We start from the raw sequence: 14,928 nt of genomic DNA, 5'->3' as shown, positions 1-14,928 counted from the left end.
ACCTCCTCAAACTACTAAAAAAAGAAGAGAAGGCCCTAATGATACGGTTACTTGGCCTGTCTTCCTTCAAAACACGTACGAACTCAAAAAACAAAAGACAACAGAAGTGCTCCAGAATGCTAGATGCAGTGTTGAGCTTTTGTTACCTAGAGTCTACACAAGCCAGGAAATACCAACGACCGGATTTGGTGTGTGGTAGTAACAGGTAAATGAACATTTTTTTTAAAATTAATTATAATTTTATATTATTGTTAATAATAAATCAATTAAAGTAACAAAACAACCTGAAGAGCTGGTTCGGAGCCGAAAGAGCCGGCTCTTTTTAGTGAGCCGGTTCTCTAAAAAGAGCCAGAAATCTCATCACTACAGTCACGACTGACGACTGCTGGGCAGGGATCTTTTAAAAACAGCCACCTGATGAGGGGACCAATCAGCTGCCGCCAGCTCTCTAATCAGGGAGGACCTGTACATTATTTGGTGTTCTGGCCTCTAGTTTAAATCACTGTCTTCTCCGTTTTATGTGTTATATTCTTTATGTCTGTCTCTCAGTGTGAAGTTTGCGTTTTTGTGATTTGTTTCTTATTTCCTGTTTTATATTGATAGTCCCAGTCCTATGTCAGTGTATCCAATTTTACCTCCCCCTGTCTCGTTATCTCTCCCAGCTGTCTCCCTCCTGTTTCCTGTTCCCTGATTACTCCCTGTGTATATAAGCCCTGTGTTTGCCTTTGCTCTCTGTCGTGTTGTACCCTCAATGTGCTGTGTGTTTTGTTTCAGTCTCCTGTTTAGGGGTTCCTCTTCTAGTGTTTCAGTTCTTAGTTCCTCTGTTCAGAGTTTTGTTTTCTGGTGAGTTTAATTTACTAAGAGGTTTTTCCCAGCAATAAAGCTGCGCTTTGAGTTTTACCTCTGTGTTTGAGTCCTGCTCTTGGGTCCACCTTTCCTGTCTGCCTGCCACACAGCCCTCCATGACAGAACGACTCGACCAGTACATGGGCCCAGCAGAACTCACCCTGTCTGATGAGCTTAAGGAGGATATAATTTATTCAGTGAATAGATTATGTGACCTGTGGCTGAATCATCCAGAGGAGTTTCAGCGTGCTGTACCCAACCAGCTACAATGACTAGTTTCTGGTCTCCCCTGGCTTTTGGACTCGCTTCACCCACTCATACAGGAATTTTTCCTTAATGAGCTTCATCTGCATCCCCCTGCCGCTACAGCTTACCCACCCAGCTCGGAGAAGGATGTGCTGCCCGGCCTGCCGGACTTGGAGTTGCCCGGCTCACTGGAGCCACCACCGAAGTTGAAGCGACGGCGATGTTTTTTGTGAAATTCCAGACTCATCAAGAGGATTTAACCCTGTAAGACCCAACCCATCAAAAAAAATGGCCAGAAAATTCCGATTTTTTTTTTTATTTATTTTTTTTGGAACTGAGATGGTTATTATGTATATATTGTGTTATTCTTACTTAGTGTATTGTCTTTCTTTGTTACTGTTTGTTTATACTGGAGCACTTTAACCAAAAATAATTTCCCCTAGAGATCAATAAAGTATTCTGATTAACCATTCTAACAAAATCCACAAAAATGTTTTTGCTGTATGTATATTTTTGTTTATCTTTTATTTTTGTATTGCACTTGATACATTGGGCATTTTTGGCACGTTTTGTTAACAATAATGTTAATTCTAGACAAAAAAGGAGTTTTTGAAATTATGGCAAGTATTTATCATGTTGATGAGATAGCGGTCTCAGAAACTCATGCATCAAAAATAGGATACAAAGGGCATTGTAGGGTTAAGGAAATAGAAGCGATGTAGCAGTATAAGCCAAGAGAAGGCAGTAGTACAACTGTATTGAATGCAAGCTGCCATTAAAAACGAAAGAAGAAGACGACACCGGAAACTACCCAATCTGCAGTAACCAGACCTTCATGTGTTGCTAGGTTTTTCCTCTGGATTAAAATGGCGTGGATTGGTGTCTGTAAAGGCTCTCGTTTTACACATATTTAATTTCCCAATAAAGATGTTTGATTTTAGTTATTACACATTTTAAATCCTATTTGTTACGGTGAAGCGTTTTAATTTGAAGGAGGTCACCGGAACACCGCCTCATTGTAAGAAGTCTCCAGTAACGATCACCGGTTTCATCCTTCGTTCTCTCAGCTCTTCTTCTACTTCCGTCATGGCGCCCACTTTGGGCTTTTTTCCTGTTGTCACGTTGGTGGTGCTGTCTGGTTTTCCCGCCGCTGTGTCCTCGCGAAGGGACGTGCTCGAGCTCGGGGACGCGGACTTCGATTACCTGGCAACAGAGCACGAGACCATGCTGGTGAAATTCTACGCTCCTTGGTAAAGAATCGGCGTTAGTTTAGCGCGGCCGGCGGCGGGAGATTTTTCCTGAGTTTTTTTTTATTTTTTAAATGAAATCATTCCATCTTTATTGGTTTTCTGCTGTTTTTAAATCGTGTCTCTGCTGTTAGGGAGGCACTAACAACCTGCTTGTCCTCTTCCATCTCTCGTTCCATTCCTCCACCTCTTTCCTACGTCATTTCCCTTGATTTAATTATTTTGTATTTATTATACTGTGGCTCTTATTTCCTTCATTCCTTGCCTTCCCTCCCCTTCCGTCTTTTCCGCATTACTTCTTTGCGTTCCAACTTCCTTCCTTCCTTCCCTGTTTCTTTACACCCTTCCTTTGTTTATTTCTCCTTCCTTTCCTTCATCCCTTTATTTTTCCCTTCCTTCAGGTGTGGTCATTGTAAGAAATTGGCCCCAGAGTTTGAGAAAGCTGCTAGTCGACTGAAAGGAAGTGTTCAATTAGCAAAGGTAATGTGTCCATCTTGTTCATTACTGTTGTGAACACCTGTTTCACAACAGTCTTATCTGTTTGTCTCACCTGTGCGGCAGGTGGACTGTACGACAAACTCTGAGACGTGCAGTCGTTTTGGGGTCTCGGGTTATCCCACCTTGAGAATTTTTAGGTACGGCAAAGATTCCGCCCCCTATGATGGTCCTCGCACTGCAGGTAGGAAACACTATGAGCATCCCAATCCTGCTCTGTTACTTGACTCTGTGATGTAACCTCTGTCTGTGTGTGTGTTTGTGTTCAGAGGGGATCTACGAGACTATGAGGAGGCAGACTGGTCCAGACTCGATGCACCTGAAGACCAAAGACGATCTGAAGGCCTTTGTCAATAACCATGACGCCAGCATTGTAGGTACGAGGTCACGTGTTGCCAGTGGCGGTCCTAGCCTATTTGGCCCCCTGGGCGAACACTCCCTCTGCACCCCCCCCCCCACACACACACACACACAAAACATATTAAGGATTGTACATTAACATAAAACTGTTGTACACACACACACACACACACACACACACACACAGAGTATGCATTGTATGCAAACAGCTACCAAACAGCCATCATAATTCGTCATACAATGAGAACAGGACAAATCAACAATTGACGATGACTAATTAATATTAAAATCTGTAACATAATGTATTGTTTGGAGTTTAGTCTGTTACTGATACTATTTTTACCATTTCTTCTTGGAGCAACTGTAACACACATAATTTCCTTAGGGATTAATAAAGTATTCTGATTGTTTCAGGATGACCTGCCATTATCCAATGACACATCTGCTTACCTGTATCTTTTGCTCGTTTCTCCTCCTCTTTTCTCTTTTTTCTAAACTGAGGAGCTGATGGCTTTGAACTTTTCTTGTCCATCTTCCATTGGTTTTAATTTTGCACTCCAGTATGAACACAAATCCTCGAGGACTCAAGGATCACCACAACATAACCTAACAGACCTACACCTTAGTTCACAGATTCACTTTGTCTAAGGTTTATTTCTGAGATTTCACACAACCCAGGATTCAAATCATGAATACATAAGGGGCTTGGATTTACAACATTATAAATGAAATGTGCTCTATTTGGAAGCAGCAGGCCCCCCTCCCCTTTCGACGGCTTGTGTGTGAGACTTTAAATCATCAAACTGTAAATTTTGCTCCAGCCGGTCAGAAAACCTGCCGCCGCCCCGCCCTCTCCTCTCTGCGCCGCAAGCAGCAGGCGCACCTCACAAACGAAGGGCGCCCTTACTCCCAGCAAATGAGCGATAGAAAACCGATCGGTGCTTATGCCATTCCCAATATGCGCTGGCTGATGTCGGGGCAGCACGAGTACGAGCTTCTTTTTTTTTTTTTTGCCGATGCCCGTGATGCCGCCCCGAGCAACTGCCCGTGTCGCCTGTATCTAAAACCTCTACTGCGTGTTGCTGTATGCTGCATCATGCTTTAGGCTGAGTGCTTCTTATTTGTCAAAGTCAAGTTATACAGACATTAAAGAATAAAATCAGTATAAACAAAACAGCAGAAGACGAAACAAACGATGAGGAAATGTAGCTGTTGCTTGGTCACAGGTGAAAGTTCCAGGCTCTTGTTGCCTAGGTAACCCTCAGTTCAGCTTAATTCAGTTTTATTTATATATTGCTAAATCACAACAACAGTTGCTTCAAGGTGTTCAAGTTGCTTTATATTGTAAAGATCCTACAATAATACAAAGAAAACAGAAAACCCCAACAATCCGATGACCCCTATGAGCAAGTGCTTTAGCGACAGTAGGAAGGACAACCTCCCTTTTAACAGATAGAAACCTCCAGCTGAACCAGGCTCCTGGAGGGGTGGCTAGAAAAAAGAGGGATGTAGTCTTAATCTAATCTTTAAGTATTTATTCACCTTAAACAGTTCAAACAAAACATGTACTCCTTCAATCAGAAAACCATAGTCTGCAAGCAGCTAGCTGTAGCCAATTTCCTGAAACAGAATAAGCCTAACTTAGCATTACACAGGATTATATATTGAGTTGTGCTTCTATCTGTTTGGTTAAAACTGTGGGGGAGAGGCCGTGGTTTAGACTTGGCATTCCCTCGTTGGTGGACAGGATGATCACAACCTCTTGGCAGTCCTCTTCCCCTCCGGAGGCCATAGCACTCGTCTTTCCGCTGTACAGACGAGGTCACATCTAGGTTAGCAACCTGCCTCTCCTATTTTTTATGTAATGACTTTTACCCTGGTTACGTGTCTCTGTGCTGGCTTACGCTCTGGTTTGCACAGACGACTTCTAAATGTACTCGGGCATAGTGCAGCCTTTACACTCCTAACCTAGACAGAATCATAAGATGCATGATCCTCAGTTAGATTTCACACATAGGTACATCTGCAGGTACATCTCTATGTGTACCTGCAGAATTAAACTGAGAGCAATGGTAACAATGGCCTGCACGCCCACTCCGGGCTTCATCACTGCTCACCAAGCTGCATGCAAAATCTGAAGGATGTGCATAAAACAAAATGTATAAAAATGCTCGACCTCACATACCAGGACATATCCTGGTTAAAGACTCCACGATTCCTCAGTGTTACTGGAGGCCAAGGTAATGCTATCCAGAGTAAGCATCTGGTTAGATGCAGTGTTTCTAAGAATTTTAGGGCCAAGTACAATTACCTCAGTTTTATCTTTATGTCTCTTTAGGTCTTTGTCTTTAAAACATTCACGCAGTTCAAATAGTTGTTGTGTGTTATCTGGCTTGATGGATAGGTAAAGTTGGGTGTCATCTGCTATGCCTTTTAAGGGAAGCAGGTATAATGCAAACAGAATTGGTCCTTCCACAAAATCCCGTGGTACTCCATAATTAACCTTAGTGTATGAATTTTTTGTATTTTTTTTTTTGTATTTGTAACCTTCACTAAAGCCATTTCTGTATTGTGATGAGCTCTGAAACCTAACTGAAACTCTTCAAATAAACCATTTTTGTTGAATTTGTTCGCACTGTTGCAGTCTGGATACCTGTACACCTTTGAGGTTTTATTGCTTGCATGGCATGATCACCTTATAGTAACCTTAAAGTAAACATGGCCATGCTAACTTCAGGGTCAGGCAAACACTTGGTGTCTGTGGTCCTCTGACTCCCCTTTAGCTCCCTTACCAGTGCATGTGTCTGCATCAGGTGTGTTCTCAGGTACGGACAGCCCCCGTCTGGCTGAGTTCCTGAAGGCAGCCACTCTACTCAGAGAACAGTTCCGTTTCGCTCACAGCACCAACCTGCAGCTCGCCGAAGAGCATGGGGCCAACTCAGAGTGAGTTCACACCTAAGTGATATCACCGTAGTGATGTCACAGTTTAAAGGTGTTATTCTCACTTCTGTGCGTGTGTGTGTGTCTCTCTCTCCAGATGTGTGCTGCTGTTCAGACCTCCCAGACTCGCCAATGCTTTTGAGGACAGCATTGTCATCTTCAGAGACTACCTGACCATCGGCTCACTGCGGCGCTTCATCAGAGATCACATGTGAGTCTTTAAGAGATAACTCTTTATTGTCATTGCACAGTCATATATAGTACAATGAAATTGGAAAACTGTCCTACGTCATTAGAGGAACCGCAGCCTCATTCTGTGTGTCCATCTATGTGCAGCTACGGTCTGTGTCCTCACATGACAATAGAGAATAGAGACCGTCTGAGAGTCCGGGACCTGCTGACGGCGTACTACGATCTTGACTACCATCACAACATCCCCGGCTCCAACTACTGGAGGAACAGGTAACGCGAGCACACAGAGGGGATGTGTTCCAGATGTACAGCTTGATTGACTAAAGTGTTTGTGTGTAATCCTCTCCCCTGTGTGTTTTCTTCTCAGGGTAATGAAGGTGGCGTCTAAGTATGTCGGGCGGGGTCTAACCTTCTCTATAGCCAATAAGAAGGACTTCCTGTTGGAGCTGGAGGAAGACTTTGGAATGGGGACGTCAGATGGAGGGGAGCTGCCCTTTATCACCATCCGGACCCGACTGGGTCACAAGTACACCATGAGGGAGGAGTTCACGTGCGTAGCCAAGTCATACCACTATGTCACCTGTTCTGCAGGTGAGGGGGTGGGGTCACAATAAACCAGAACTATCTGATCCAAGTCTGTTTCAAACTTTTGGGGGGGCTGACCCGCATTTCTCAGCTTTCTGACCTCATTCACAATGAAAGCACCAACAAGTAACTGTGTGTGTTTGTTTGTTTGTCTTAGGAGGGATGGTGCGTCTCTGCAGAGGTTCCTGGAAGATTACTTTGCAGGTCGACTCAAACGTTACATCAAATCAGAACCGATACCTGAAAAGAACTCTGGGGCTGTCAAAGTGAGTAAAACAAACACGCCAAAGCCTCTTGTGTGAGTATCAATGACGTTGTAGACCTCTTTGTAACCTCTGACCTGTGTGCATCAGGTGGTGGTAGCAGAGTCCTTTGATCAGGTGGTGAATGACCCGGATAAAAATGTTCTGATCCAGTTTTTTTCTCCGTTGTGTCCTCACTGTAAGAAGTTGGAGCCGGTCTATGGAGAGCTTGCTGAAACGGTACGCTCACTCATATACTGAGAATATAATGTCCACTCTCACACTCTGTCGCTTTAGCAGTAACTGGGTGTTCGCTGTTTGGCTAGCTTCACTCAAACAGGAAAATCCAACTGTAGCCGTAATGTGCGGATTTGTAAAGCACTTTATAAATAAGCACTGTGTGGTGAAGACCCTGTTTTAGTCACCAGACCAACAAGCTTGAGTCCACACTCTTAACTTCTCTGCACCAGGTGTACCATCCTGTGCAATCAGCTGGCAAAGCAGATGTTTGCAAGGTGTGATCAATGCTATTTTACACAATAAAATATTCTTTCGCCAAACACAACCAAACAGATTACTACAACACAGGTTACTTACTGCATGCGTATCACACCAAAAACATAACTGTTTCCTATCGAAGATAATTGCAAATCCCATCATCCATCAGCATTTCTGCAGGAAAAAAAACCTAATCTCCACGTTACAGTCTCCTTCACTCACATTTGGGCTCATTCCTCACTTCTAATATGAAATAATCCGGTCAGTGAGATGATGTAAGGAAAAAAGAAAACATCTCCAAAAAGTATGACATCTCTTTCTCAGAGCGTCTGCTTTTTTTTCTTTTCTTTTTTTCCTTTGTACACTTGAACCTACTTGCCCTGCAGACTTGCTGATGGTATTCCCAATTGTGCTTCAGTAAGAAACTGCATTCTGTTTGTGGTGTGGTATGCATTAGGGCTGCCACGATTAGTCGAATAGTCATGATTACGTCGACTATCAAAATTGTCGACAACTAATTTAATAGTCGACGCATCGTTTGAAGCTTTGTAAGATCCCAAAAGACGCGGGAATAAGTAGTAGGATTTAAGAGTGTAATAACAGACTGAAACAGAACATGGCAGCACTGCATGTACAAGGATGCCAGCTGCCGTTAATAGTTTTTACACAGCAGAATAAACGTCAATCAGACAACTGATTATCAGAAGTGTGAGATGCTCGATAATATACTCCGGTGTCCTGTTATATTTTAGATAGCAAGGAGCAGACGGCTGAGTTTATTAAATTTAAATGAAATTTGCAGATTGTTTCAGTGGAGTTTAATAAACTATCATCTTGTCTTTATTTTTAGCTAGCACATACCTTAAACACTTAAAGCTCTAAGCTAATGATAGTTATATAAGAGCAGATGCTGCTGGCGCAATAAGCTGTACGTTTTATGTCCAATGGATACATAATCTGATTAGTCGACTAATCGCAAAAATAATCGGTGACTAGTAAAATAATCGTTTGTGGCAGCCCTAGTGTGCATGTACTGGGCTGTTATGTTCTAAATTATTAAATTAAATAATAATAATTAAAATGCTAACTAATTGAAAAAGAAGTGTACCGTAATTGTCGGGCTATAAGCCGCTACTTTTTGCACAAGCTTTGAACCCTGCGGCTTTTAGTCAGGTGCGGCTTTTCTATGGATTGTCCATGATTTTTGTCATATCGTAAGACGATTTGTTTTGTTTGTTCCGCTGTTGTACGGCACTACGTTGCCTGGCGGAAGGATCGGGGTTCAAGAGTGGTATGTTGGTCACATGTCCATCCGCCAGGCAACATAGTGCCTTACAAGTAGCGTGAAAAGCGGCTTGAAGACTTTTCGCCTCTCATCCGAGAAGCTTCTTCAGTTTTAGGGTAAAGTGGTGGAGTGTCCCAGATTTTTCTTTTCAAGCTCCTTAGAAATCTGAGATGATGGTGTTTTAGATTTATCAGAATCAGAATATTTGAATAATCCCTGAGGAAATTATGTAAATTATTTAACAGAGTTACAGTTGACATTTAAAATGAACCCCTTGGCGGTTTTACTATTAACTATACATTTAATTTTCAGTATAAGAAAAGTGCAGTTTGAACAGTTTCTCTACACAATAAGGAAATGGTGCTAGAATAAGAATAGGCTGGGTCTTATATATTTGTGTGACATGGCCTTCCTGCTCTCAACAACAGCTGAGCACCGCAAATAAGCAGGTGCACAACAAACCACACAAAGCTGCCAGCTCATGCTTCTGTAGCATCGTGTGTGCTATTATGAACTACTCTCACACTGCAGCTGCACTTAGGCTCTGCCCCTTCCTGAGTGTGTAAAACATCTGCAAAAGGTCACATGACATCTTAGAAACTCTGAAACATCTTCCGTCTTCCTCAAATGGGGACTTGTCTCAGACCTGGTGCTGGTTCCTGTTTGCCTATGAGGTCTTGTGTGCTGTAGCTCCACCCACTAAAATGACCTGTTGTACTGAAGGAGATATTACTGGTTTATTTCTGTGTGAAATCATTGTCAAACCTTTGTGTTCTTCAGCTGCGCTCTGACCCCAAAATCGTCATTGCCAAGATGAATGCCCTGGCCAATGACGTCCCTCTGGGTTACGATGTCCAAGGGTGAGATTCAGGTTTCCCGTGACATGCTTCAGTCATTGCCAGGTGTGAGTCTGATGTCGCTGTGTCTGCCTGCAGGTTTCCCACCATCTACTTTGCTCCAGTAGGCAGGAAGGACGAACCCGTCAGATACCAGGTAAGACACCTGAGTGCATACCCAAGACCTGAGGCTAGATGGACCTCAGCTACAGTTTTAGACGAAGTTGCTTCCTCTCAGTTTATCTAAGGTCAATGTTATCTGCAGCAGCCCACTCGCCTGTGCTGTAGTTTTCCCTCACAGCTGTTTGAGCTGCCTTGTCTCAGGGTTTTATGGGTAGTTAATTATGCTCTGTGCTCACCTATGTGCACCAGCTCAGGTCCACACCTGCAGTCTGCGGCTTCTCTCAGCATATGTCAGTGGGATTTAAAAATTCCATTTTCTCATTTACATACATCCTGTTTGTCAACACAGAGTCTGCCCATTCATACTTCACATTTAAATAATTTTCTAACCCCCCGGGTCAGTGTGAGCACTGCAAAGTACAGACACTCATTTTTCTCCACAGCCACTCATGGTCAGCTCAGAAGAAACACAGGACATAATTTGGTCCATTAAACTGCACCTGCTTCCACTTGTACAGGCTCTTGACTGATATGGTACAGGTACAACCACATCTGTGCACAGATCAGAAGAGGCGTTTTCTCAAAGTGCAGAAGTGAGTCATTCAACGATTCAGTGCAGAGAGGTCTATTAACACATAGTGAGTGAGAAAGGTGAAGAAGACTCAGTGCATCATGGGAATCCCCCAGCAGCCTACACTTATTGCAGCATAACTAAGGGAGGATTCAGGGTCACCTGATCCAGCCTAATGATATGCTTTAGCAAAAAGGAAAGTTTTAAGCCTAATCTTAAAAGTTGAGCAGCCAATAACACTAGGGGTGCAACGATATTCGTATCGATATTGAACCGTTCGATACAGTGCTTTCGGTTCGGTACGCATATGTATCGAACAATACAACATTTGTAATTTATTTTATCAATTTTCCTTCTGTCGATGCTGTCTGTGTTGAGCGCTCAGTGAATCTGTGTTCGACTACTCCGCCTAGGCTGCACTGTCGAGCGCAGATCCACTGAGCGCTCAACACAGACAGCATAGTCAGAAGGAAGAGCGCAGGGCAAGCTAGCGAGACAGAAGTTAAGCTCTCCTTACAACAGGCAAATTGAACGTCATTCAGATCTGGCGTTTGGAATTATTTTGGTTTTCATGTGACGTATGACCCTGAAGGTAAGCAGTCATGGACTAAAGTAAAACAGTATGTTGGATGTGCCATGCAATGCTCAATTACATTGGTGTGAACTAGTGTGTTAGCGCAGTTAGCTCGTTAACGTGTTGGCCGTCTAGCCCCATGCACGGAGTGATCAGCGGTAGCTCGTTAACGGAGAGTTGCCGTGTTGTGGCGTTAAGGTCATTTCAACGAGATTAACCTGAAAGCACTAGTGGGAACACAACGAATATGACTGCACATTTACACCGACATCATCCTAGTGCAAAGACCAAAACAACAAGCATGCTACTAACTTTAGCCGAGTCATTTAGACAGCTGTTAGCACATGATTCTCCTTATGCTGCTGAGAATATAGCCCAGAAGAAGCGGATAGTATAGCTTTTATTTTGGAAAGAGACATTTCTCTGTAATAAACTCTCTTTTCCAAAGATGAGTGATTCCTCAATCAGATACAGGGCTTGCAATATCGCTAGCCCGACGTCCCGGAGCTAGCGATTTTTTCAGTCGGGCTACCAAAATCTATCTCTGCCCTGCCCGTCGGGCTATTGTAGGAAGGAAAAATATATGTCAATGCTTTTGCATTCTTTCGGAAATGTAGCTGGGTAATTATGTCATTGGCATCGGTGAGCCACTGTCAATATGTGACATATTGAAGTCGCGTTTGAATTTGCGCTTGTTTTTTTGCTTTCACTTTGCAATCGTGCGAACTGTGTATAGAGAGCGACAGCACTGATCTGTGAGTGATGATAATTTGTGCACCAATTCCTCTGACATCGTCTTATTAATCGTTAGCTTACTATGCAAACATGACAAGTGAAATCTCCCACAGCAAGCTTAAACATGTGAGAGGTTGATCGCGCAGAGAATCGCTGAGCTTATGTGAGTGCATGTGTAAAAGCAGCAGGATATATATTTTAGTTCTGCTGAGCCAAATAAGACAGGTCAGGGTGAAGAAGTGACAGCCAAAGAAAAGCTTACCACAAAACGGAGAAGTTATGACAAATCAGACTATAAGGCAAAAAGAAAGTGCAGCTTTATGGTTTCATGGACAAAAGAATTTCTGTGGCTGCAATATGACGAGCTAAATAACCAGGGCTGCACATAAGTGGTCCGCAGGTGCGCATTCGCTGTCAAAATAAAAAACACGCACAAGGGTTAGAGTTAAATTTAAAAACTGTACTTTTGAGTTAAAATATATATTTATAATTTTAATAAATGACAAATTAAAAAGGCATGAACATTTTTTTGTATCGAAAAAATATCGAACCGTGACACCAAAGTATCGAACCGAACCGAACCGTGAATTTTGTGTATCGTTGCACCCCTAAATAACACCAGTGTGCTTTTTACTGCTCTCATTTATCATCCACAGGGCATACGGACGCAGTACCCTCAGGGTCTGCCGACTGCTGCTAAAGTCCTGATTTTATACTAATTAATTAAATCCTCGTCTTATTCCTCAGCTGGTCTATATAAATAAAAGTGTGTGTGTATATATAATAATAACTAATGTGAGCCTGTAAAGGGCTGGATGTTAAAAATCCTTCCTGGTGACAAATATTTGCTTTGATTACACTGTAACTTCAGGCTGTGGTCTTTCCTGGAAAACCCAACGTGTTTATACTGTTTGACTCAACATTTATTGTTCAGAAACAGCACTACAGCTGTTTCTGAACAATAGGCTCATACACCACCAAAGAAGAGCCTACAGGGATTATAAATGAAGAATTTTACTTTGAAAGTCTGTTGTCATTTACGTACACACACAGCCACATTTCCTGCTCGGACCAGTCTGTTTTTTTTAATACACCCTCATTCATCCAGAGCTGCAAGTGGAGGAAGTGAAGCTAAAGTTCAGTGTTTAATAGTTGGTAGTTTGCTGAAGCTTACACAGACACTGTGGACACTGTGCAGTTTGTGAAGGCAAGGCTTCACAGTAAGGGTGGAGCTTGAGCCACTGACAGGTTTTCAAGATAAAGTCTTTATGTTAACTTCCTTCTGGGGTCACATGACATCTCCCATGTGCTTTCAGGGCACCCGCGAGCTCAAAGACTTCCTCCGGTTCCTCAAGCGAGAGGCGAGTCACCACTTGGTGTTGAGTGGCTTCAAAGATGAACTCTGACACCCCCAACAGCAAGGAGGAGAGCCTGAATCTGGAGCGCCAATACCGGACATTACATCAGGACACTCGTTGCATCAAATCAAATCGCTCACTCATCCCTGAAACACCGCTATTAATCATGCCATTGTCAGCCTCATTATTTATTTATTTATTTGTTTGTTTGTTTGTTTGTTTGTTAACTTCAGTCGACCTCCTTTCGTGCACAAACAGGTTGCAGGTGTTTTTCTTCTGTTTTTTGGGACAATAAAGTTTTGTATGAATTTCAGAGACTTGGACAGGTTTGTGCTCGTTCAGGCCCACAGCTGCTTATCGACCTGTCGTCCCAATATGCTTTAGGCACATGTGATGTCACTGGACACAGGTAAACACACTCATGGGAATATCCACGTGTGTTTTCAGAATGCAAATCAGTCAAAATTGATTCTCAGCTTGGTGTACAAATAAGTCACAAGAAATGCAGAAAGTGCTACATGAGCACCAGCCCTGAGTCTCCTCAATGAAGGAGACATTCACAATCAGCCTGTTAGATATAAGCATAATTACATTCACATATGACTGCTCACATTATTTGCCACATTTTCATGACGGTAATCCCACTTTTATTGTATTTATGGCTGGTTGGTTCTTGGAACCAACTCTGATGCATTCATGAGTCTAAATGTTACATAGAGTAGAAAAGCACTGTAGTCCATTTTCTGCTTTGAGAAGTACTTAATAAAAATGTTTTGGGAGCCCTGGTCAAAAACACCCCCTCCTCCCATGCAGTTTCAATAAATGAAACTATTTATTCACCTCATGCTTGCCATGGATCCTAAACTAAGGTATCACACAATATCAAAGGTGGTGGGGCATTCTGTCAGTCATTTTAAAGAAGAAAGGCTTCATTGGTTCATGAATCACCTGATCCAGTCTAGAAATTACCAGAACACTGGAGATGTTACTGCATTAACCTGAGACAGCTGGGTCGGTTCCTGGTCATGAAAGGGAGACGTGATGCTGCTACAACCCTGCTGGGAGTGAGGAAGACTTCTGATGTGACTGCCCACTGCCCAGTGGGAAAACGAGCTGGAAAAAAGTGTAACCTTTGCTCCTTAACAGACAGGAAGGGAGAAAGTGGTAGCGCCTGATGCTTTTGCTTGTTTCCGGTCCTGTAGAAAGATTGGTTTGCATTACCAGGAGTAAGTCTATTTAATAATAATGAATTTTATTTATTTTATTTATAAAGATCCTCAAAATTACATTAGTACAACAAAATAAATGATAAAAATAAGAAGACCAAGTGATATTATTTCTATGTGCCGTGAAGGAAAGAGTGCTGTCAATGATGACACCAACACTGTTAACCTGAGGGGAAGGTATGACAATAGTTATCAATGAATAATGAAAGATTTATGGTCCCAACTTTAGTCAGTATAGATTTGGTGCATATTTGAATAAATTCTGTTTTATTACCATTAAGTTTAAGAAAGTTCTGAAACCTTGATTTCACTTTAACGATAAGAAATGTGGGTATGAGAGTAACTATAGGTTTGGAAGTAGATTTGGGTGTCATCTGCGTAGCAGTGGAATTGAATGTTATATTTCTTGAAAATATTACCTAGATGTAGGAGATAATAAAAAGCAAAGATCCCAGGACAGAGCCTTGGGGTACACAGGACTTAACTGGAGTAGATGGTGATCTGTGAATAAGTAATTGAAAAAAACTGTGCACGGCCAGAAAGATATGAGGTAAACCAGGCGAGTGCTA

The 14,928-nt window shown here is 42.5% G+C and overlaps 1 protein-coding gene across 1 annotated transcript; it reads left to right on the top strand.

Annotated features, from left to right (window-relative positions):
- Positions 1 to 1,925: 1,925 nt before the first annotated feature.
- LOC146549633 (protein disulfide-isomerase A3-like) lies at positions 1,926 to 13,446 on the top strand. Its single transcript, XM_085262370.1, has 13 exons — positions 1,926 to 2,342; positions 2,741 to 2,819; positions 2,901 to 3,018; positions 3,104 to 3,211; positions 6,008 to 6,137; positions 6,232 to 6,345; positions 6,471 to 6,596; positions 6,694 to 6,876; positions 7,069 to 7,177; positions 7,265 to 7,393; positions 9,717 to 9,796; positions 9,872 to 9,929; positions 13,092 to 13,446. The coding sequence occupies exons 1-13, from the start codon at positions 2,179 to 2,181 to the stop codon at positions 13,179 to 13,181; spliced, it is 1,488 nt and encodes a 495-aa protein (XP_085118496.1). The 5' UTR covers positions 1,926 to 2,178; the 3' UTR covers positions 13,182 to 13,446.
- The last annotated feature ends 1,482 nt before the right edge of the window (positions 13,447 to 14,928 follow it).

This window comes from Mchenga conophoros, linkage group LG22 (assembly GCF_057382185.1).
Source record: "Mchenga conophoros isolate Kocher_MC1m ecotype Shallow Benthic linkage group LG22, M_conophoros_male_GT1.1, whole genome shotgun sequence".
Classification (NCBI taxonomy): domain Eukaryota; kingdom Metazoa; phylum Chordata; class Actinopteri; order Cichliformes; family Cichlidae; genus Mchenga; species Mchenga conophoros.
Note: the sequence above shows the minus strand (reverse complement) of the source record. Positions and strands in the feature narration are given on the sequence as shown.

Excerpts from the sequence above, each read along its gene's own strand:
- LOC146549633 (XM_085262370.1), top strand. The coding sequence starts at position 2,179 with ATGGCGCCCACTTTGGGCTTTTTTCCTGTTGTCACGTTGGTGGTGCTG. Across the intron at positions 6,138-6,231 it reads GAGCATGGGGCCAACTCAGA|ATGTGTGCTGCTGTTCAGAC; the intron begins GTGAGTTCACAC and ends CTCTCTCTCCAG. Across the intron at positions 6,597-6,693 it reads TCCAACTACTGGAGGAACAG|GGTAATGAAGGTGGCGTCTA; the intron begins GTAACGCGAGCA and ends TTTTCTTCTCAG.